We start from the raw sequence: 25,948 nt of genomic DNA, 5'->3' as shown, positions 1-25,948 counted from the left end.
TTTTTACACGAGGATTGTTCAATATCAATACCAGCGTTGATATCGATATTATCAATATTAGGATCGATCCGCCCACCTCTACCGTGCTGCCCATAATCCATGACAATGTAATTATATTCCTACTACCCATTTCTCCAGTGTAATCTGATCGGGTTACAGTTACTTATGTTTTGTAATCTGATTACATCATCCAGATTACATGTCATCCATTCCTGCTCAGACCCAGGTTGGTTGTGCGTTTGTGTTTGCATGATGGATGTAAACAGCAGGATTCCACATGGCCTTTTCATCGAGTTTAAAACAAGCTGTCAGGCTGTTTGTTGTGTCGAGCAGCCGTAGTGAGGAGTGCGGAGCTCCATGAACACGTGAGGAGGGAGCGGAGAGGAGAGAAAGCGGAGCAATCGAGCGGAGCGGCTGAAGGAGGGGCTGGGCTCTCTGCATCATTCAACTCTACTCCTCCTGACTATCCGGGCTAACTTTAGCTACATGTGCTGAGGTCCACTGGCGACCGATCTCAACCGCAACCATGCCGACAGTTACTTTACCACCGAAAGAGAACGCTCTCTTCAAGAGGATTTTGGTGAGTTGGCAGCTAAACGTTGATTTTGGTGCCGACAGATCGCTGACTGTTGCAAAGAATGAGCGCAGCTCTCCGGCTTTTAGCGTTAGCTTCGATCAGTTAGCAAAATGGCATCATTGAATGGGTTAACTAACCCGGTCCGCTGTCATTGACATAAAGCAAAATATAGTTCTTTGTGCTTTAACAATGGTTGTGTTTAATATCAGGATAATAACATTGTGGTTGTGGTGTTACCCGGCCAGTCTTAACCTTGTTGTGGTTACTTACGATAGGCCTCGCCGCTTGTCAAACGTCTAGTTAAGTTGGGTCCGACGGAGGCTAACGCGAACGTTGCCTTTCCGCTCATAATATGTCAAGTTCGCCTTCAAAACTACTTCTTAAAGCATTGCCTTGTTTACGTTACGTTTTCCGAATGCAGTGTAAGCATTTTTGACGGAGTATTTGATGCACGTTGTTCCGTGTGGGATGTGGCCCATGCTAACCTGCTACCCGCTTTGCCCGCTGGTTGGCCTTTTGACGTTAGCTAGCCGGCTAACTTTGGCCAACTAGCTAACAACCGGTTAACTTGGTTTTGTTGACCTCAGCTCATTAACTCACCGTGTGGGGTGACCTGTCTGGATAAGTCGTTGACGTGAACAGAGTTTTAGAGATGCACGTGTGTAACGTAAACGCAAAATGAAGCACTCGTTGATGTAACACTGTCAGCAAATTTAAGCCCGAAATGCCATTAAACTCACGCTGTTGTCAAACATGGATTTTTATATATATATATATATATATTTTTTTTTTTTTTTTTTAACGATGTGACTCATAAATGTTTGTAAAGTCCTCTGAATGTATATGTGACTTGTATATATTTTGATGAAAAGTGTCTTTATTAGATATAAATACTACAGCATAGAGCCGCACATGTTTTAATCTTTTCAGGAGAGCCAGCGCATATTTAAATTAAGAAAAGTTGCAGAGGCTTCTATGAATGGCTTCTAACACAAGTAAACAATTTCGTTATGACATTAGCACTTGTAAGGCATATCTTTCATTGTATTTCCTGTCATTTTAGGATTTGACGTGCAATCATGATGCTATGACTAGAGGTGGGCGGATCGATCCTAATATCGATACCAACGCTGGTATTGATATTGAACATCCTCGTGTAAAAATATCGATATTCAAGCTTTTTTTTCTCTCCCGCACACACTGACTGCTGCACACGCAGATTCATCAAAGTCTGTTCTGTCTGTAAGAGCAGCGCTGCACTGTGTCACAACACGGAGCAGCACACCCTTGTATTGTGGTTTGTCAGCCCTCTAACTCAGGAGATTTTAAGTTGTGTTGAGTGATATTTTTTTTAAACAAAAATGTTGATTGTGATAAAGTATTTTGTTGTCACATACATTGTTTGGCGAAATTCTATCAGGTATTTTGGATCCTTTGGATCTATGAAGATTAAATATGAAAAAGTATCTATCGGCGATACTGGGCCTGTATTTACTTGGTATCGGATCAATACCAAAGTTCCCGGTTTCGCCCACCTCTAGATATGACACGATTGTGATGTCTAGTTAGTTGCCAGGTGCTGAAGGCAGGGGTTTGCTAAAAAATAAGATATCCTGATACATTATTGCTGTGCTTTAACCTGCATATTCACAACTGGTCCAAAGCAGATGCTAAAATATTTATTAAAAGTGTATTCTGTTACAGTTTTCCACAATGCATTTCCTTTGTGTGATATCACAAAAACACGGCTAATTTTATTGGTGATAAAATGTTTATTTTGGGGGAGTTGGTGGCAAACATAGTGAGATTGCCCTGTGAGCTCTTCCAGAAGTCAAGAAGGTGAACGCACATGCACAAGGTTCGATGTCCATGCTGCTTTAGATGAAAACTGGGTATACAGAGTTCTTTGTTTACAACTACCAAAAACAAAACAAACAAAAAACATCCAATAAAGTTAGGATAAAGTGTTAGTCTCCCCACTGACTCATTGGCAAATTACATAGAGATGTTGTCACACGTATGAGGTCTATTAGATAATAAACCGACCCTTTTATTATTTTTTTTAACTATATGGATTTGAATGACGTGCGATTACACCAATCATGCTTGAACCCTCGTGCGCATGCGTGAGTTTTTTCACGCGTGTCAGTGATGTCATTTCCCTGTGGGCAGGCCTTGAGTGAGATCTGGTCCCGCCCTCTCGGCTGAATTCCTTTGTTTCACACGCTGCTCGAGACGGCGCGCATTGCTTTATCAAAATTTTTTCAGGACCTGTGAGGAATATCCGAGTGGACGCTATTCAAGAAATTAAGCTGGTTTTCGGTGAAAAGTTTAACGGCTGATGAGAGATTATGGGGTGTTTCTGTCGGTGTAAGGACTTCCCACGCAGCGGGACGTCGTGCAGCGCTTCCAGGCGCCGTTGTCTGCCTGTTTCGACCTGAAAACATCCTAATTTAAGGCTTAATTCACCCAGGACATCGTGAGAGAACAGAGAATATTCAGAAGAGGCCGGCATGAGGACTTTATGCGGACATTCCACTGTTTAAGGACATTTTGTAATGAAAGACATGCGCGCAAATTTGCCGAGTCGTTTCCGTGACGACTCGGCAAATCTGTGTGCGCCGCAACAGGAAAAACACCTCCGTGTTGAAAACCATTTGTAAAATTCAGGCGGCTTTTGATGGCTTTCAACAAGTGAGTAACTGAGAAATTGTTTAACAGCTTGGGCATGTTCCAACTTGCCCGTTAAGGTTTCCAACGGAGGTGTTTTTCCTGTCACGACTCCCCGCGGTCGGGTCCAGCCCGACATGCGACTCTGCCCACACGTTCTTTCATAACAAAATGTCCGTTAACAATGGAATGTCCAAATAAACTCCTCATGCCGACTTCTTCTGAAAGTTCTCTGTTCTCTGACGACTTCCTGGGTCAACAGAGCCTGAAATGTGGAAGTTTTCAACTTGAAACGGTGAAACGCTGCCGTCTCGAAGCACAGATCGCTGTCAGGCGCCGTGGGCCGTCCTTACGGCGACACTACCAGACCAAAATCTCTCATCAGCCGTTAAAATTTTTACCGAAAACCAGCTGAATTTATCGAATGGTGTCCACTCAATTGTGCCTTACAGTTTTGAAAAAAATTTGATCAAACAAAGCAGCAGTCTCTGAGACATTCCTAAACAATGAAAAAAGGACGAGAGGGTGGGCCACTCCTCACTCAAAGACTGCCCACAGGCGAATGACGTAACCGACAGGCGTGAAAAAACTCTTGCATGCCCATGAGGGTTCAAGCATGTCTGATGTAATCACACGTGATTCAAATCCATATGGTTTTTGAAAAAAATAATAAGGTCGGATACTTTTCTAATAGACCTCGTACACTGTTCCTGACAGCTGACACTTCACGTGAAGGTCTACTGTGTTTCTTTGCCTCCGTGATGCTAACACTAGCATATGTATCATAGCAATGCTGTTGAGCCTTCGACTGGCATAGGTAGTTACCCAGCATGACATCTGAGGGTCAGGAACCCCCTCCCCGTGTCTGTTATGTTGCCTTAGTCATGCATCTTGTTTAGGGATGGGTATTGATAAGATTTTATCTATCGATTCTGCTTATCAATCTGATTCCTTATCGATTCCCTTATCAATACCTCTTGTGAATTTTCTGTGTACTAAAAGTAGGCTTTACAGGTGTTCTTTGTCAACAGCATTTGATTGAGTCTTAAAGTAAATAAATATGAAATTGGTCACAGGATCCTTGATCTCTGGACTTAAATACGTAGAAATAAAGAAAATCTGTAATTTTTGTCAAAAGCATTTCCTTTCAGACATTAATGGCATGAATGTCACTCCATACCTCTGAGCTGAGCTCAGTCGGCTGCACGTTAGCATCAGTGTAATTCATAAAGAACACAGGACGTCTCATTTTGGGAGGGGGAAAAACGTTTTTGTCGATTGTAGTTTATTACCTCTTTCCAAACGTTTGGAAAAGAGGTGTCATTTCATTTAAAGCTGCGATTCGCTTTGAAGTTATTAATTCCCATTGGACTCAAATGTGACTCGGCATCGAGCTGCGCAGCGTTTGGAGCTGTGTGAACAAAATGGAGGACGAGTCTCGTTTCGTGTCTGCAACAAGACAGGAGTCCCACTTAGTGACTTTAATCCGCACAAAAGTGATTTATGGTTGACATTTTTAAATGGCTTTGAGAGAGATTAAGAAGCAGACTTGCTACTTCTGAAAAGCAGCGAAGCAAAGAACCAGTAAAGCAGCAGGTCAGAGTACTGCTTTGTTGGTTCAAGCTTCGAAGAGGAGCCGTTACAGAAGCGGTTGCTTACAGACCCGCTGCAGGGTCTGCAGTCAACGTAGAGAAATGATCATTTTCCCGACAAACACTCTCAAAAACAACGGCCGCTCTGAAGGGCCGATAAGGGAATCGTTAAGCAAAAAGGCTATTGTTGTCGGAATTTTGTTGAATCATTTCTTAACGATTCTCAAAAAGAACCGGTTCCCCATACCATCCCTAATCTTGTTGCTGTATTTTTAACCCACATGTGTCAGAATTCTAAATTGTTGTCAGACAAATAAAATTTTAATCATATTGGTCACTAGAGCTCTTGGTGAAACACTATTGTACCTGCATTAAGGGTAAATGCGCCACTTCAAGAACCTTGAGAACAGGCTGCTTTGGGACACTGATGACCAACCTGTTGCTTATATTAGCAATATAAGCTTGTGATTCCTTTACTTGAACACTAAAGAAAGAAACTACAGTGAGGATAATAAAAACCTTCATGACTTAAGTGGTAACTTTGAATATTTATTTTCTCTGTGCAGTGAAGGTGCATAGCACATGTATAAACATTCAGAATGATTGGTGAACGGTTTTAGCAACAAAATAGAGTAGCTTCATTATGTTCTTTGTGGTTCCTCCCAACTGTCACAGGGTTAACATCATCATATCTATATATTTAGCCTCTGAGCTCAAAGCTTTTTAATATTGAGTGTTGGCTGATATGGATGCTCGAAAAATACAGTGTACAACCTGGACAGTGTTTCTTTTTCTTAATTAATAACCTAATAACAGCAAGCACACTAAAAAAATTATTTAAATTACAACTTCATGAATACGGTCATCTGCTGAACTGTTGTGATCACGTAATGTTGCACCTTCATCATATTTGTAATGCATTTTTCAGCTTTAACATTGTTTACCACATCAGTCTCCATTGAAACAGAAAACTTATACATCCTGCCACTTTAAGAACTATAGCCTTTTGTTTGGTGGTAAAATCAAGTCATTTACGCTTTTTGATCAATCGCAGTGATGTCACTACTTCCAGCTTTTTGTCCTGAGATAAAGTACAACTAATGCTCATGCGTGTTTTGAACAATTCTCACTATACAGTAGTGTTCAGAATAATAGTAGTGCTGTGTGACTAAAAAGATTAATCCAGGTTTTGAGTATATTTCTTATTGTTACATGGGAAACAAGGTACCAGTAGATTCAGTAGATTCTCACAAATCCAACAAGACCAAGCATTCATGATATGCACACTCTTAAGGCTATGAAATTGGGCTATTAGTAAAAAAAAACAAAAAGTAGAAAAGGGGGTGTTCACAATAATAGTAGCATCTGCTGTTGACGCTACAAACTCAAAACTGTTATGTTCAAACTGCTTTTTTAGCAATCCTGTGAATCACTAAACTAGTATTTAGTTATATAACCACAGTTTTTCATGATTTCTTCACATCTGCGAGGCATTAATTTTGTTGGTTTGGAACCAAGATTTTGCTTGTTTACTTGCGTGCTTGGGGTCATTGTCTCGTTGAAACACCCATTTCAAGGGCATGTTCTCTTCAGCAATTTTATTCACTTTATATATGCTTCCCTTAGGCAGTATTATTAGACGGTATTGCTTAAATTTTCATTGTTACGCAGATGATACCCAGCTTTATCTATCCATGAAGCCAGACGACACACACCAATTAGCTAAACTGCAGGATTGTCTTACAGACATAAAGACATGGATGACCTCTAATTTCCTGCTTTTAAACTCAGATAAAACTGAAGTTATTGTACTTGGCCCCACAAATCTTAGAAACATGGTGTCTAACCAGATCCTTACTGTGGATGGCATTACCCTGACCTCTAGTAATACTGTGAGAAATCTTGGAGTCATTTTTGATCAGGATATGTCATTCAAAGCGCATATTAAACAATATGTAGGACTGCTTTTTTGCATTTACGCAATATCTCTAAAATCAGAAAGGTCTTGTCTCAGAGTGATGCTGAAAAACTAATTCATGCATTTATTTCCTCTAGGCTGGACTATTGTAATTCATTATTATCAGGTTGTCCTAAAAGTTCCCTAAAAAGCCTTCAGTTAATTCAAAATGCTGCAGCTAGAGTGCTGACGGGGACTAGAAGGAGAGAGCATATCTCACCCATATTGGCCTCTCTTCATTGGCTTCCTGTTAATTCTAGAATAGAATTTAAAATTCTTCTTCTTACTTATAAGGTTTTGAATAATCAGGTCCCATCTTATCTTAGGGACCTCGTAGTACCATATCACCCCAATAGAGCGCTTCGCTCTCAGACTGCAGGCTTACTTGTAGTTCCTAGGGTTTGTAAGAGTAGAATGGGAGGCAGAGCCTTCAGCTTTCAGGCTCCTCTCCTGTGGAACCAGCTCCCAATTCAGATCAGGGAGACAGACACCCTCTCTACTTTTAAGATTAGGCTTAAAACTTTCCTTTTTGCTAAAGCTTATAGTTAGGGCTGGATCAGGTGACCCTGAACCATCCCTTAGTTATGCTGCTATAGACGTAGACTGCTGGGGGGTTCCCATGATGCACTGTTTCTTTCTCTTTTTGCTCTGTATGCACCACTCTGCATTTAATCATTAGTGATCGATCTCTGCTCCCCTCCACAGCATGTCTTTTTCCTGGTTCTCTCCCTCAGCCCCAACCAGTCCCAGCAGAAGACTGCCCCTCCCTGAGCCTGGTTCTGCTGGAGGTTTCTTCCTGTTAAAAGGGAGTTTTCCTTCCCACTGTAGCCAAGTGCTTGCTCACAGGGGGTCGTTTTGACCGTTGGGGTTTTACATCATTATTGTATGGCCTTGCCTTACAATATAAAGCGCCTTGGGGCAACTGTTTGTTGTGATTTGGCGCTATATAAAAAAAAAATTGAATTGAATTGAATAAGGCAACATGACCTCTTCAAGTATTTTGACATATCCAAACTGATCCATGATACCTGGTATGTGCTATATAGGCCCAACACCATAGTAGGAGAAACATGCCCATATCATGATGCTTGCACCACCATGCTTCACTGTCTTCACTGTGAACTGTGGCTTGAATTCAGAGTTTGGGGGTCGTTTCACAACTGTCTGCGGCCCTTGGACCCAAAAAGAACAATTTTACTCTCATCAGTCCACAAAATATTGCTCCATTTCTCTTTAGGCCAGTTGATGTGCAGAAGAGGTTACAATTTGCCAAAGAACACATTTTTTATTTAACAGAGGGACTTTGTGGGGGATTCTTGCAAATAAATTAGCTTCACACAGGCGTCTTCTAACTGTCACAGCACTTACAGGTTACTCCAGACTGTCTTTGATCATCCTGGAGCTGATCAATGGGTGAACCTTTGCCATTCTTGTTATTCTTCGATCCATTTTGATGGTTGTTTTCTTACACGCGTCTCTGGCTTTTTTGTCCATTTTAAAGCATTGGAGATCATTGTAAATGAACAGCCTATAATTTTTTGCACCTGCGTATAAGTTTTCCCCTCTCCAATCAACTTTTTAATCAAACTACGCTGTTCTTCTGAACAATGTCTTGAATGTCCCGTTTTCCTCAGGTTTTCAAAGAGAAAAGCATGTTCAACAGGTGCTGGCTTCATCCTTAAATAGGGGACAGACAAACTCACTGACTGAATGCCACACTACTATTATTGTGAACACCCCCTTTTCTACTTTTTTTTACTAATAGCCCAATTTCATAGCCTTAAGAGTGTGCATATCATGAATGCTTGGTCTTGTTGGATTTGTGAGAATCTACTGAATCTACTGGTACCTTGTTTCCCATGTAACAAGAAATATCCTCAAAACCTGGATTAATCTTTTTAGTCACATAGCACTACTATTATTCTGAACACTACTGTATGTCTTTTCAAAATGGTAGAAATCTGTTGCTGAGTGACACAAACGGCTGGGGAAAAAAGTCTGTCTGTGTACCGTAAACAGCTCAAAGCTAATCAGACAAGGTGTGTGTGTGTGTGTGTGTGTGTGTGTGTGTGTGTGTTGGTGAACTCGGGACGACTGCAAAAAAAAAAAAAGGCTCGCCACGTTCAGCTACACACTATATGTTATCTAATGATTGGCAACATGGGAGCATCTAAACAACTCTGAAATCACCTGAAAACAAAGATTGTTCAACATCTTGGTTTAGGAGAAGGACACAAAAAGCTATCCCAGAGATTTCAGCTGTCAGTTTCCACTGTGAGGAACATAGTGAGGAAATGGAAGACTGCAGGCACAGTACTAGTTAAGGCCCGAAGTGGCAGGCCAAGAAAAATCTCAGATAAGCTGAAGCGAAGGATGGTGAGAACAGTCATAGTCAACTCACAGACCTGCTCCAAAGACCTACAACGGGGTGGGCAGCTTGTTACAGGGCCAAGAGGGCGCAGGTTTTCTTTGCAGCCACTGACTCCTCCAGGTGATTTCACTGATAAACTGATTCCAGCTGCTCAAAGTGATATTAATCAGTGAAATCACCTGGTGGAGTCAGTGGCTGCAAAGAAAAGCTGCACCCTCTTGGCCCTTTCTGTAACAAGTTGCCCATCCCTGACCTACAACATGATCTTGCTGCAGATAGTGTCTCTTTACATTGTTCAACTATACAAGGCACTTTGCACAAGGAGATGCTGTAATGCAGAGGAAGCCTTTTCTGCGTACACGCAGTAGTCGCTTGAGGTATGCTAAAACACATTTGGACAAGCCAGCTTCATTTTGGAATAAGGTGCTGTGGACTGATGAAACTAAAATTGAGTTGTTTGGACATAACAAAGATCAGTATGCTTTGCAGAAAAAGAACACAGCATTCCAAGAAAAACACTTGCTACCCACAGTAAAATTTGGAGGTGTTCCATCATGCTGTGTGGCTGTGTGGCCAGTTCAGATACTGGGAATCTTGTTAAAGTTGAGGGTCACATGGATTCCAGTCAATATCAGCAGATTCTTGAGAACAATGTTCATAAATCAGTGACAAAGTTGAAGTTGTTGGATCTTTCAACAAGACAACGACCCTAAACACTGCTTGAAATCTACTAAGGCATTTATGCAGAGGAACAAGTACAACGTTCTGGAATGGCCATCTCAGTCCCCAGACCTGAATATTATTGAAAATCTGTGGTATGAATTTTAAGGAGGCTGTCCATGCTCGGAAACCAACAAACCTGAGATGTTTTGTAAAGAAGAATGGTCCAAAATACCTTCAACCAGAATCTAGACTCTCATTGGAAACTATAGGAAGTGTTTAGAGGCTGTTATTTCTGCAAAAGGAGGATCTGCTAAATATTGATGTATTTTTTTTCTGTTAGGGTGCCCAAATTTATGCACCTGCCTAATTTTGTTTGAAGAATTATCGCACACTTTCTGTAAATCCTACAAACTTCATTTCACTTATGAAATATCACTGTGTTTGTCTGCTATATGATATATTTAACTGAAATTGCTGATCCAAACAACCAATGATTTATAAAAGAAAATCATCCCATCGCCATTTCAGCAAAATGTCAACACTGGCGCAGCGACATTGGGCCATTGCTTAGGGAGAGCCCTGGTCTTTTGATGTCGTTTAAAAATGCATTGAAGCAATGCTTCAATCTGTTGCTTCATTTATACTTTCTTTCTTTCGCTTACTTTTCCCCCGCTAAAACCCTAAAGAGCATACGTCTGTGAGTATTATTTACCTTTTCTATGTTAAACCGACCTGTTATGGTCTTCTGAAACAGTTAATAGATGTATTTTATAACTTAAAAACAGGAGTGATGCTAACGCGTTAGCATGTCTATGGCATTTTCAATGTTAAAAGTTAGCATTACGCATTTGCAGCTGTCATCACGTTTGGGTGCATTTGTTTTCAAATTGTAATATTTCTTAAATTTATTTTTGTTTATATATTAATAATCTAATGCTTATTATATACAATTTTAGAGAAAGACAAAAAGAACCTGAATAGAAACACAACACAACTGAAACCAAGCGCATTAACCACTTGGCCACCACACTACTGGAATGAATTTGAATAAGGAAAGTTGTTTTGTTTTTTCTCACCTAAATGGATGCTGCACTCACTCCAGTTTATTGTCTGGAATAGCCCCACATTGCATTTCAGAGTTTCTAGAATTCAAACATTTTCGTGCGGGTGGTGTTGGGGGGTAATTTTGGGTTTCAGCTTTTTTTGTTTTTCACCACTTTCATCCCTGAATATGTCAATCGTGAGTCATGTTTGTGCGGATTAAAGTTACTAACTGGGACTCCTGTCTTGTTGCGAGAAAGAAACGAGAATCGTCCTCCGTTCTGTTCACACAGCTCCAAACGCTGCGCGGCTCTGTGATGAGTCAATTTAGAACGATAGAGTCCAGTCTGAATTAATAACTTCAAAGTGAAACACTGTTTTATTTTATTTATGTCCAGAGATCAAGGGTACAGTGACCAATTTCATATTTATTTACTTTAAGACTCAATGAAATGCATAGAAAACCTGTAAAGCCTACTTTTAGTACAAAATTCACGAGGTATCGATAATGGCATCGATATCGATAAAATCTTATCAGTACCCATCCCTACTCATGAGTGACCTTTGTCACCACTGTTATTTTTATTTAGCTTATTTTTGCGGTTGTGAAAGTGACAGCTGTCTGTCACATCAGCTGCTTTTTGGTAATTATCAAGTTCTGAGCATTTGTCAGTGTTTGATATCTTCAACCAGTATAACATATATCAGGATACAAAAATGTATTATACGGTTTATTTTAAAGCTGAAAATGTCAAGTGAAATTAATTGTGGAAACCAACAAAATCTGGAATTTAGCCACAAGTTTCACACCGGATGCACTTCCTGACAAAACTGATTTGACATGGTGACAACTCCTGGCGTTCCGCAAGCGGTGTCCCAGCCAGGCACCATATTTTCTAGAGTATAAGTTGCGTGTTGTTTTTTTTTTTGGCGCTTTTTTTTATTATCACATTAACTGTTAATAAGAATAACTATGACTATTTATCAATAAATAGAAAGGGGTTCTTTGGATTATATGTAGGATTTTTCCAGGAATCAAAGCACTAAATGAAATAAACTCTAATAAAAGAATAAATGCCAGTAATAATAAATAATAAAAAGTACACTTCAAAAATTATAAATTAGAGCTGATGATACAGAAAAAAGGTGCGACTTATAGTCCTGTGGGACTTCTATATATGTTTTTTTTTTTCTTTTTTTCAAGAGGCATTTGTTTTTTTTAATAGGTGTGACTTCTATTCTGGATAATATGTATTAATCAGGACTGACTCTCCATCTGAGATCTGATGGGCTCGGGGCCCAGTTTCATAAAGCAGTCTAATCTTGTTTCGTCAAATAAACTAACTTAGTTGACAAATTTTTTTGATGTTAGTTATTGCACAAAGTGCTTAGTTGGCTAAAGTTTTGTGTTACCAGGCTAAAGTTTTTAACCTGGTCAGAGGAGGCTAATCTTATTTGAGTCAACAAAACTTCAGTGTCTTACCTCAAAAAATGGCAGCTATCATGCACCACCACCAGATGTAACACTCAAGAGCACCTCTACGTTGCTCGTACTCCTTCAAAAAGCAAAACTTCCTCCACTTTTGGTCATGGTTACAGCAAACAACTGTCATGAAGTGTTTGTGACAGTTCTCATATGAGCCACTGGATGTCGCTGTTACACTGAGCAGTGTTGTGTGCACATAAAGGCTTGATGGAAGTGCAGAAGAAGAAACTGCTAGGCTAAGAGCTAAGCACGTTATTCTGCTGTTCGTATGTGTCCTTAAATGTTTATAAAGCCTGTTAACGAAACAAAGGCTAGATAGTTCGTGACAACAATCAACCCGTAAGTAAACAAAACTGTTGCGCGTTGGAGCCATCTCTTGGCAGCAGCACGCAGGAGGCCGTTATGCCCGTGAAAACTGTTGACTAAGGTAAGATGGCTAATTTACAAGCTTTACCGTCGATGTGAAATGGTGATTAGATAATGTGGGGCGACTAACTGTAGTCGACTAACTAAGCTAGCAGACTGACGGATTAGACAGCTTTATGAAACCGGGCCCTGGTGTTCACAACGACGCTGCTACGGTATGTTAAACATCCAGTACGGGCTGGTAAAAGACATGGTTTTCAACCAATCAGTAGTGAGGAAGTTTGGTTATTATCTGTACTTTTTTTTTGGTTTGTTAGTCTTAATGTTGCTGCTTAACTGCCGCTGCGTGAAGTAGCACTTTAAAAAACTAAAATGACAACACACCCGTTGAGTACATTAAATTGCTTTATTGCAAAGGCAACTTTGAACACCAGATTGAATCATATATAGACAGAAATAAATACCTAGCTAATATCCACAACAACCTGGCACAGTAACCAACACCTAACAAATTTACAGTAGTTCTACACTAAGTTTTGTAATAACCATTGTACTGACAAGGAAAACCTGTGTGTGACCAGTGATCTGACATTTTAACGTTTGAGCCTTAAAAAATGATATCACTTTGTGCGAGTGTAGCTTAGAGAAACAATTGTAGATGCCGATGCTTCATTCACAGCAAGGATATATTATAATACAAAATGTAAAGGAAATCCAACATATGGTTGCTGAGATGTTGGACAAACACCTTTATTTAAAAAAAAAAAAAAAAAAATTAAATTCTAAGGCACTCATATTTTGACCAGAAATTGTACCGCAAATACTGGTAGACTTAAAACACGATTACATTGATGACTGGAATGTGAAAGATAAACTGCCACACTCGGATCCAAAATAACATGTCGATGTTGACTCTGAGCCCATATTGTGTGTCAAACTGTCATAAACTGAGGCTACACCCTTGATACCATCAGGTTGAGATCAGATAGCCAGTGAAAGGTCGGGGACCTGATGGGAGTCAGTGGGTGATACCTCAAAGGAGTATCGATCAGCTTTGAATGGGTATTAGTTTGTATCCTTTTTTCAAATTGGCACACAAGTCTGCAGTAAGCAAAACTGAAGTGTGTTGAAATGTCACACCATCATGAAATCATCCATTTTTTACAACCGCTTACTCCTATTAAGGGTCATGGGAGAGCTTGAGCCAGCAGTTATAGGGCATGAGGCAGGGTTCAACCAGGACAGCACGCCAGCCTGTCGCAGGGACACATATAGACAAACAAACACATTCTCTCTCTCTCTCTCACACACACACACCTACAGACAATTTAATGTTTCGAATCCACCTAACCTGCATGTCTTTGGATGTGAGAGGAAGCCGGAGCACCCGGATGGAACCCACGCAAACACGGAGAACATGCAAACTCCACATAGAACAGCCACAGGTGGGAATTGATCCCATGGTCTTCTTACTGTGAGGCAACAGTGTTTACCACTAAGCTAGTGTGCTGCCACCATAATGAAACAAATCTCAAAGTCTCTGTGAAATGGAATGTTACAGCCATCCATTTTCTATACCCGCTTACTCCAATTAAGGGCTACAGGGGGGTTGGGGCCTATCCCTGCAGTTGTAATGTTACATAATAATTGAATTTTTTTGTTAATTCTTCAAGTGTAATATGAGAAACAGTGGATGAGATTATAGACCATCCTTCAGGAGACGGCAGCAGAAGTAGTGGGCTTCTCAGCCAAGAAAAATAAAGACTGGTTTGATGAGTCTGATGCACAGATCCAGGAACTACTAGAAAAGAAACGTGCATGCCACAAGACTCTTTTAGCTAAACCTGATGACCACTCTGCCAAGACAGCTTACAGAAATGCCTGCTCCACACTGCAAAGCAAGCTCCGCATACTGCAGAACGACTGGTGGCTAGCTTTTGCGGAGAAGACACAACAACATGCCGATGCCGGAGACATGCGCTCCTTTTATGAAGCCCTTAAGACCATCCATGGGCCAGCACATCAAGCGCAAGCACCCCTGCGCTCCTCAGACGGCTCCACCCTTCTGACGGACAAGGAAACCATTATGCAACGTTGATCAGAACACTTTGAAAACCTCTTCAGTGACAAGCGCACTATGCAAGAGTCATCAATCGAGAAGATTCCCCAGGTGGAGGTGAAATGGGAACTTGACGACCCCCCAACACTTGAAGAGATCTGAAAGGCCACCACGCAGCTGAATCCAGGGAAGTCTCCTGGCATAGATGGCATCCCAGCAGAGGTGTACCAAATGGAGGTGAGACAGTCCTCAACAAGCTTCAGATTCTCTTCTCCAGTTGCTGGGAAAAGGAAATGGTTCCACATGACCTTCGGGATGCGGTCATTGTCTCCCTGTACAAGAACAAGGGCGACAAGTCCGACTGTTCTAATTACCGAGGCATCACTCTCCTCTCAATAGCAGGTAAGATTTTGGCTCGAGTGCTGCTCAACAGGCTTACCCCTACCATATTGCATGAAAATACTCCTGAGAGTCAGTGCGGATTTCGGGCCAACAGGGGAACCACCGACATGATCTTCCTCCTGAGACAGATCCAGGAGAAGTTCAGAGAACAGAACATGGCCCTTTATGCAGCCTTCATAGACCTAACCAAGGCTTTTGACACGGTCAGTCGTGAGGGTTTGTGGAAGATTCTTGCACGCCTTGGCTGCCCTCCAAAGCTCCTCACCATCATCCGCCAGCTGCATGAAGGCCAGATGGGACAAGTGAAGTACAACGGGACTCTGTCCTGCAGCTTCCCCATCTCAAATGGCGTCAAACAAGGTTGCATCCTCGCGCCCACTCTGTTCTCCATCTTCTTCAGCATGATGCTTCGTGAGGCCAAAGAAGACTTGACAGACGGCATCTATATCCGCTTCAGAACCGACAGAGGTCTGTTTAACTTGCGGCGCCTTCTGTCCCACACTAAGATCACAGAACAGCTAATCATGGAGCTGCTCTTCGCAGATGACTGCGCCCTCGTTGCCCATACGGAGCAAGCCTTGCAGCACATTGTCAGTTGTTTTGCTGAGGCAGCAAGAGCCTTCGGCCTCACCATCAGCCTGAGAAAGACAGAAGTGCTATATCAACCGGTCCCCCATACGGCATATACCCCACCCCAAATCAATATCGAGGGTACCAGCCTGAATGCAGTAGAGCACTTCAAGTATCTCGGTAATGTTATCTCAAACGACGCATCTGTTGCCAAGGACCTAGACAGTCGCCTTGCCAAGGCCAGTAGTTCTTTTGGACGACTCTCAAAGAAAGTCTGGCAGAATTATGCACTGCGCCTTTCCACAAAAGTGCAGGTCTACAGAGCCATTGTGGTCCCTACCCTCCTGTATGGAGCTGAAACCTGGGTTCTGTATAGCTAGCAGATCAGATTACTGGAACGCTTTCATCAGCGTTGTCTCCGAAACATCTTCGGGATCAAGTGGCAGGACTACGTCTCAAATGAGGACATCCTTACCGGAGCCAAATTGCCCAGCATGGAGTCTATTATACTCAAACAACAGCTTCGTTGGGCAGGTCACGTAGCCAGGATGGATGATACACGCATGCCGAAATTAATTCTCTTTGGCGAGCTCAAGGAAGGGAGATGAAACCAAGGGGCCCCCAAAAAGCGCTATAAGGACCAGCTGAAGAAACAGCTCTCCCTTGCAGGCATGCAGCATCTAGCTACAGATAGACTCAGCTGGCGTTCCAGCATCAAATCCGCAAGCCTGAAGTTTGAGGCAGAAAGAAGTGAGGCCTCACGCCAGAAGCGTCAAAGACAGAAAGAGCGGGCAGCAGCACAAGCCCAGCCTACTCAAGTGTTCATTTGCCCCAAGTGTAACAGGTCTTGTGCATCCCGCATCAGACCTTTCAGCCACCAGAGGGCTTGTAGAAGATAAACTTAAAAAAAAAAAAAAAAAAAAAAAAAGGCCTTCCCACTATCCTCGCAAGCGAGGAAACTGCCAACAACAACAACAACAATATGAGAAACATTTAAAGCCCCGGTCACACGGCACTAACGAAGACCCCCGAAGTCAAAACGAAACAAGAAATCTGGACTTATGTTGACTTTCGGAGACATCATTTAACCATCATCCAACTTCATTTCTGGAGCTGGCACTTCGTCAGAATTTTCAAACTGTTGAAAAATGTGACAACCTCAGTTCGTTTGTATTCCATTTTGCTTTGTGTTTTGACGGTTCCTCGTCATTTGCATAGTTCCCGTACCGTCAGCGTTCCGTTGGATTGTCGGCCGACTTCATCCAACCTCCAGCCTCTCACCGTCTCTGGCTAAGACGTGTGTGTGCACGCACACGCTGTCCAGACAACGTGGCTGTGGACAGCACAGACCCGCTGCAGAAATGATCACACACTGGTGCTTCATTTTAATTTTGTTTATAAGCGTCAAGGTCGCCATTCGCTTCATTTTTCTTTTGCTAATTTCAGTTTCGTTTCAGTCTTTTATGCGCGCTGCACTCGCAGGCTTTTCGGTGATGGGAGAAGTCCAGGCTTATTCGTCTACTTTTTCTTGACTATTTGTGACTTTGGGACTTTTTTCCTTCGTTCAGCTAACACCCTGTGACATGTGACCGGGCCATAAGAGAAAACTAAACAAAAATCGGCCCTGTTCTCAGCTCTGTGTCTCGAGGTGCTAAAAGTGTCAAAGTTGAGATTCACTTGCCTCTGTAGTGCCATTCACATCTCTGGTAGCTCAAACGTCTCTGGTAGCTCAGAGCGTGAGTTTGAAAGATGTCTGGGAAGAGCTTGTGGAATCATTAGGTCACTGGACAGAGGTTTTTGGCGAAACCGATTTCTTTGCCGAAGGATGAGGGGCAAAGTCTATAGGATCATTCTTTGTTTCTGAGACTTGGATGCTAACCAGTGACACAAGGCAACGACTGCATGTTTGTGGAACTGGGTCTCTCTAGAGAATCCTTGGGTATCCCTGGAATGCCTTTGTGTCAGTTGAGTGCAGGGGTATTTCTGAACTGGAAAATAGGGCCGCCATGCCCCCTTGTTATGGCTGCGTGTCCCTGTGCCAAAATGTCAATTTTACATTTATTTTTTTAAGCATTATTCCTAGCGTACAACCTTCCCCATGGCGATCGATTCTTCTGTAAATACGTAGCATTGATGCCAGGATATAGCAAGCCCCTTCCTTTATAAATGGCATTTAAAAAAAAAAAAAAAAAATACTAAAAATGTGGCAAAATGACAGGAAGAATGTGTAAACATGTCCTGTTTCATGCAGATCCCACGCTCTGTTGTTGTTCCGATCTGCCTCAATATTTCACGCTACCATTTGATTGTGAACCATGTAGTCTCACATGTTCTGGAGTTCTGAGATTACTTGCCCTGACTTACTGAGTCACTGTACTGGTCCTTCAAGACGCCTCAGAATGCTCCATTTGGACCTCAGATTTTCAAAAGCTGTGCACCGGGGAAGTGGGGATGGTGCCCCCTTACACACCATCTCCCTGCTCGGTCATTCCACTCCATCGCGTTTGGTGTCGCCCCCGTGCTAAATTTTCCTAGAAAAAACCCCTGGTCTCCATAGGTGGTCAGCAAATCAGGACTCTGGGTGGGTGTGGCAACGTGTGGTGCTAGCATAGACTGCCAGAGTTGACTGTTAATTATACCAGAGCACCAACAAAAGATGAATTTACTATGAGTCTTTATTAACCATCAAATATGGCAAAGGCTTTTCGTCTGTCTGTGCTCAGCATAAGTTCAGTCGTATTACTGCCAGACTCTTGAACTTCACAGGGAACATTCTTTGGACACAGACTTTGGAGGAGTTCAAAGATGGCTAACCTTGATGTATTTAAAGAGGTTAAAAAGTCACATTCTCTTTCAATCTGATCCATTTTGTTTTGGAGTGACACGGTTGACAGCCAATCAGAGTAGAGCTGCACCGTGACATCAGTCGCTGGTCTCTTCAAAACCACTTCTTTTTTTTTTCTTTTTTTTTGGTGTCTTTATATACACTCAACAAAAATATAAACGCAACACTTTTGGTTTTGCTGCCATTTTGTATGAGATGAACTCAAAGATCTAAAACTTTTTCCACATACACAATATCACCATTCCCCTCAAATATTGTTGACAAACCAGTCTAAATCTGTGATAGAGCACTTCTCCTTTGCTGAGATAATCCATCCCACCTCACAGGTGTGCCATATCAAGATGCTGATTAGACACCATGATTAGTGCACAGGTGTGCCTTAGACTGCCCACAATAAAAGGCCACTCTGAAAGATGCAGTTTCATCACACAGCACAATGCCACAGATGTCGCAAGATTTGAGAGAGCGTGCAATTGGCATGCTGACAGCAGGAATGTCAACCAGAGCTGTTGCTCGTGTATTGAATGTTCATTTCTCTACCATAAGCCGTCTCCAAAGGCATTTCAGAGAATTTGGCAGTACATCCAACCAGCCTCACAACCGCAGACCACGTGTAACCACACCAGCCCAGGACCTCCACATCCAGCATGTTCACCTCCAAGATCGTCTGAGACCAGCCACTCGGACAGCTGCTGAAACAATCGGTTTGCATAACCAAAGAATTTCTGCACAAACTGTCAGAAACCGTCTCAGGGAAGCTCATCTGCATGCTTGTCGTCCTCATCGGGGTCTCGACCTGACTCCAGTTCGTCGTTGTAACCGACTTGAGTGGGCAAATGCTCACATTCGCTGGCGTTTGGCACGTTGGAGAGGTGTTCTCTTCACGGATGAATCCCAGTTCACACTGTCCAGGGCAGATGGCAGACAGCGTGTGTGGCGTCGTGTGGGTGAGCGGTTTTCTGATGTCAGTGTTGTGGATCGAGTGGCCCATGGTGGCGGTGGGGTTATGGTATGGGCAGGCGTCTGTTATGGACGAAGAACACAGGTGCATTTTATTGATGGCATTTTGAATGCACAGAGATACCATGACGAGATCCTGAGGCCCATTGTTGTGCCATACATCCAAGAACATCACCTCATGTTTCAGCAGGATAATGCACGGCCCCATGTTGCAAGGATCTGTACACAATTCTTGGAAGCTGAAAATGTCCCAGTTCTTGCATGGCCGGCATACTCACCGGACATGTCACCCATTGAGCATGTTTGGGATGCTCTGGACCGGCGTATACGACAGCGTGTACCAGTTCCTGCCAATATCCAGCAACTTCGCACAGCCATTGAAGATCAGTGGACCAACATTCCACAGGCCACAATTGACAACCTGATCAACTCTATGCGAAGGAGATGTGTTGCACTGCATGAGGCAAATGGTGGTCACACCAGATACTGACTGGTATCCCCCCAATAAAACAAAACTGCACCTTTCAAAGTGGCCTTCTATTGTGGGCAGTCTAAGGCACACCTGTGCACTAATCATGGTGTCTAATCAGCATCTTGATATGGCACACCTGTGAGGTGGGATGGATTATCTCAGCAAAGGAGAAGTGCTCACTATCACAGATTTAGACTGGTTTGTGAACAATATTTGAGGGAAATGGTGATATTGTGTATGTGGAAAAAGTTTTAGATCTTTGAGTTCATCTCACACAAAATGGGAGCAAAACCAAAAGTGTTGCGTTTATATTTTTGTTGAGTGTACATGTTTCTGATATTTTATGTAAAAGCTAGCGAGAAATAAACACTTCTAAACCTGAAAACACTGTTTTTGGAACCTAATAACACCTCTGGAGTCATTTACAAGACATTTTCAAATGTTAGCTTACACACCAAGTTTCGCTAACTTTCTGTGGGGTTAAATTTGTCTCATTAATAACTACAAATGCACAAAGGGTGAGCTACAAATATTCCTTGATTTGCACAACATGAACAAATGATTTGATTTGAACATGTACAATTTGTACATAAGATATAGGATCTTAATTAGTAATTAAAATGATAAAGAACACAATGCTCATATGGCTGAGGGTATTTTAGCACTGTTTTTTTTTTTTTATATAATTTTAAATCAACATGCTTATTATGAAAAGTTGTTAACTGCATTTGTTATTTGAAATTGTTTGATTAAAAATGGCGAAAGCCCCTGAATTGCTTACTATAAAACCTGTGTCAATCATATTGTTAGAGTTTCTGTGGGCCACACTTGCTCAATGTTTTGTAATTTATGCTTTAAGTTCTAAAAGGCAAGCGGTCAGATGGTGTTGCTGTGACCAACAACACAGTCCTCTCTGGAGAGATGTTTATTTGGATTATGTCACTACAGTCACATCCGTGCGCGCCTTCCAAGAACTATGTGAAGTCCTCGTGCACGTCTGCTTCACAGGTCCTGATCAGGACGGATTGGAAAGCTGAGTCAGGTTAATCATGTTGAGTCTATTTCTGTAGGAACAGTGAGCCGTGTTCCCAGCTGACGGCATTTTGGAATGCAAATAGTCCCAAAAGACAAAAGCTAGCGTAGCGATGCCATTCTCTGCAGTGGGAATGTGATATGAGGTTCTAAAAGGTTTTCTGCCAGCTGTAGTTGGACAGCGACCACACCCCTCTTTATTTTTGCTTTCCCAGACCGGGTGGCGAAATGCTTTATTACAAGTTTGGCAGGTGTCCAACGTCTACATGGCAGTGGACTGGGTTGAGGTTTCATTCTGTTCTTTCTGGACCAGGAGAAATGTGTGTCTTTACTGCAGGCCAAACCTGAAGACCAGTAAATACAGTATCAGTTTTTATGAATGTTTGTTTGAGATGAAAATGACAGGGAAATATGTTACATTAAAGAAAACACTTTGAATTTCTCCGGAAACTGCATCCTGCCTACATGAAAGCAAAACAAAGTTGTTCCCAGCTCAGAGTTTTTCCAGAAACACATTACAGTTCTAATCAAGCAACAGAAAGCTCTGTCCAATTACATACTGTGTCTGACACCACACTTTTCCTCGCAGTGTTTGCAGCGAGATCGGTGTTTGTTTCTGCCAATTCTTTTGTTTATCTCAGAGTTGTGCATTGATTATACTACATTACCCTTCCAGTATTGTAATACGCTATACAATTATAGACTTTTGATTTTGGTGTACCCGTGATTATGCGGACCTGGTCAGGATGGGGTTCACTGAGGCTCAGTGAACCCCATCCTGACCAGGTCCACATAAACTCAAAGACTAAAAGACTGTTTGTTAGATGAGCCACTACAAAAGATCGGGACCGTCTGGCCGCGTCAGGTGCTTTCAGCGCATCATGCGCCATGGTCTTGATAATATGTGACTTGGTGTCAGCAGATGCCGCTGTGGTCGCCCGTTGCTTTACGCGCTCGGCTATGGACGATATGAATGACTTATGGCTGAGCTTGAAAGGGATTTTCCAAGTTTCAACAGCTTCACAATAAAATGTATGTGGACATTTTCTGTTTCAGGTGAACTTAGTGAACCCAACACACAAGCTCCATTGCTTCACATGAAGACCCTGATACTGGGTTGGGAAGACTTGTGTGATACCAGCGCGTACTGAACTATGCATTCCCAGCCAGAGTTCCTATTCGATCAGCTTTTCTTTTGTAATGTGTCACCCTGTGTGATGCCAGGTTAAGCTGCTTAACACCTGTGAACCTCACATCTTAATTTAATACTAAATTAAACAAGTCAAGTATTGAGTGAACATTGATTCATGCTTTTAAGGCTCTTAGAATTTTTACAAAGTGTTATGAATGTTTGAACTTATCAGACGTCTGCCTTTGGAATACTTTCCATGCATTATGATGTAAAATTTAGCTGCAGTTTTGTGATCAAATTTGGAATTGCAGTGTGCAGCCTCAGCAGCCCTGACAGCGAGTAGAGGACCTACCTGAGACCTAGCATTTAGGAGAGGATAACTTAACTGTTCTCGACTAATATGGCTCAATTGAACAACTTGGGGTATGTGCCAAAATCTCTAACCGGGACAAACAGCCCGAAAATGACTATGCGCTTTTTCAGTGTAATTTATTTCCTTTTATGCAGTGCCAAATCACAACAAACTGCCTCAAGGCGCTTCACACAACTACGGTGTAACTTTACCAACCCTTAGAGCAAGCACACAGCTGACAGTGGTAAGGAAAAACTCCCTCTGATGGTATTGAGGAAGAAACCTCAAGCAGACCAGACTCAGAAAGGTGACCCATTGCTTAGGCCATTCTAACAGTTAAGTTTTACAAAACACGAAATCAAAGCAACCTTTTTCATCCCAAGTGTTACTTCAATTACAGCTGTATGTTCTAAACTGCAGCAGCTACAGATTTTCCAAGGTATTCATAATGTTCAAAATGACCAGTACATGTTTGAGAGGGTCATAGAAAAGTGTAAAATTTCTATTTTGATATTTTAAGAGAAAATTGCTCACATAAGTAGGTCAACTTGTTACCGTACATTGGGGGGAAAAAACAAAAAAAGAGCATTTGCCAAATGTAACGAAATTTTATTTTCAGTCATACTGCTATCAGTGGAATATTGATTTAAAGTGGAAAAACACAAAATAAAACATTTCTTTAGGAGACAGCAGTATGTAGAGATCTTAAATGTTTATAAGATTATCAAGCAAATTTCCTAGTAGCCCAGAAAGTTTAAGTTACTAATATGTGGTGATGCCAGACTGTATATACACTCAACAAAAATATAAACGCAACACTTTTGGTTTTGCTCCCATTTTGTATGAGATGAACTCAAAGATGTAAAACTTTTTCCACATACACAATATCACCATTTCCCTCAAATATTGTTCACAAACCAGTCTAAATCTGTGATAGTGAGCACTTCTCCTTTGCTGAGATAATCCATCCCACCTCACAGGTGTGCCATATCAAGATGCTGATTAGACACCATGATTAGTGCACAGGTGTGCCTTAGACTGTCCACAATAAAAGGCCACTCTGAAAGGTGCAGTTTTATTACACAGCACAATGCCACAGATGTCGCAAGATTTGAGGGACCGTGCAGTTGGCATGCTGACAGCAGGAATGTCAACCAGAGCTGTTGCTCGTGTATTGAATGTTCATTTCTCTACCATAAGCCGTCTCCAAAGGCGTTCCACATCCAGCATGTTCACCTCCAAGATCGTCTGAGACCAGCCACTCAGACAGCTGCTGAAACAATCAGTTTGCATAACCAAAGAATTTCTGCACAAACTGTCAGAAACCGTCTCAGGGAAGCTCATTTGCATGCTCGTCGTCCTCATCGGGGTCTCGACCTGACTCCAGTTCGTCGTCGTAACCGACTTGAGTGGGCAAATGCTCACATTCGCTGGCATTTGGTACGTTGGAGAGGTGTTCTCTTCACGGATGATTCCCGGTTCACACATGGCAGACAGCGTGTGTGGCGTCGTGTGGGTGAGCGGTTTTCTGATGTCAGTGTTGTGGATCGAGTGGCCCATGGTGGCGGTGGGGTTATGGTATGGGCAGGCGTCTGTTATGGACGAAGAACACAGGTGCATTTTATTGATGGCATTTTGAATGCACAGAGATACCGTGACGAGATCCTGAGGCCCATTGTTGTGCCATACATCCAAGAACATCACCTCATGTTGCAGCAGGATAATGCACGGCCCCATGTTGCAAGGACCTGTACACAATTCTTGGAAGCTGAAAATGTTCCAGTTCTTGCATGGCCGGCATACTCACCGGACATGTCACCCATTGAGCATGTTTGGGATGCTCTGGACCGGCGCATACGACAGCATGTACCAGTTCCTGCCAATATCCAGCAACTTCGCACAGCCATTGAAGAGGAGTGGACCAACATTCCACAGGCCACAATTGACAACCTGATCAACTCTATGCGAAGGAGATGTGTTGCACTGCATGAGGCAAATGGTGGTCACACCAGATACTGACTGGTATCCCCCCCAATAAAACAAAACTGCACCTTTCAGAGTGGCCTTTTATTGTGGACAGTCTAAGGCACACCTGTGCACTAATCATGGTGTCTAATCAGCATCTTGATATGGCACACCTGTGAGATGGGATGGATTATCTCAGCAAAGAAGTGCTCACTGTCAGAGATTTAGACTGCTTTGTGAACAATATTTGAGGGAAATGGTGATATTTTGTATGTGGAAAAAGTTTTAGATCTTTGAGTTCATCTCATACAAAATGGGAGCAAAACCAAAAGTGTTGCATTTATATTTTTGTTGAGTGTAAGTTGTTTGACCTAATGTTTTCTCTTATAATATTACAGTTATAAATTTTACACTCTTCTATGACCCTTCTAAACATGTACTGGTCATTCTGAACATATTGAGTACGTTCGAAAATCTGTAGAGGCTGCAGTTTAGAAAATCCAGCTGTATTTGAAGTAACACTCGGGATGAAAATGGGCGTGGTCATTTTTGGGCTGTTTGTCCCGAATAGATTTTGGCACATATCCCAAGTTGTTCATTGGGGTCATATTCGTCTAGAGTAGTTGTTATCTTCACCTAAATGGTGTGCGTACATGTCTAAGCTAGGTCGTAGACTATGCTGAGCGCTGGCAAATTGTCACTGCGCTGTTTGTAACATGGGAAGCAGTTATTTTGGGTGAGGTTTAGAACATGCTGGATAACTACATCTTGTGGTGTTGAGGTTGCTCACCAAAATGTTTGCCAACCAGTGGTGGGCACACTTCCGATAATCCGATAACAGATAATTATCGAAGATAAGGTTTTGTGAGCACATCCTGTGACCCGCAATGCATTTTTGGTAGGATGACGTAATCTCAGTACATCACGACAGGACAAATGCATTTCAGACACTCTGTTCAGGCTCCACAGACAACAGCATTAAACTCTAGTGCCTAAAACTCTCTTGAATATATTCTCTGCGTTTATAGATGTTGGTTTTATTTGCGTTTGCTACATTTAAAATGCGTGGAATTTAACAGACAGGGATTACTGTACCTGGAATTTTGTTTTCAAGGCCTCTACTGCCATCTACTGGTCAGTTGTGTTCACTAAGCGTGTGGGAACCAGTAGATAGCAGTGTTCTATTTATTTTTTCCCCGGTTATGTCAGATGATTGTCAAATCAACTTTTTGGCTTTGCAAATATTTTTTTTTTTTGTGTGCAATGAATGTATACATTATACAAGTTTCACTTTTTTAATGGAATTACAACCTTATTTCTTTTTCAAATTCTCCCATTTTTTTGCATCCAGCCTTATTTCCTTTAGAAATTTCCTTGACAAATAATATCAGTCTATTAGGACGTCAGGTTATGTGTTACACATATACATGTGTGTG

At 42.0% G+C, this 25,948-nt stretch overlaps 1 protein-coding gene across 1 annotated transcript in view; it reads left to right on the top strand.

The window, feature by feature from the left end:
* The first annotated feature begins 359 nt into the window (after positions 1 to 359).
* LOC117525559 (N-alpha-acetyltransferase 15, NatA auxiliary subunit-like) overlaps positions 360 to 25,948 on the top strand; it is a 51,333-nt gene continuing 25,744 nt past the window's right edge. Inside the window, 1 exon segment of the mRNA XM_034187436.1 lies at positions 360 to 580. Within this exon segment, the coding sequence (XP_034043327.1) occupies positions 527 to 580 (54 nt within the window). The 5' untranslated portion in view covers positions 360 to 526.

The sequence above is a fragment of the Thalassophryne amazonica genome, chromosome 15 (assembly GCF_902500255.1).
Source record: "Thalassophryne amazonica chromosome 15, fThaAma1.1, whole genome shotgun sequence".
Taxonomy (NCBI): domain Eukaryota; kingdom Metazoa; phylum Chordata; class Actinopteri; order Batrachoidiformes; family Batrachoididae; genus Thalassophryne; species Thalassophryne amazonica.
Note: the sequence above shows the minus strand (reverse complement) of the source record. Positions and strands in the feature narration are given on the sequence as shown.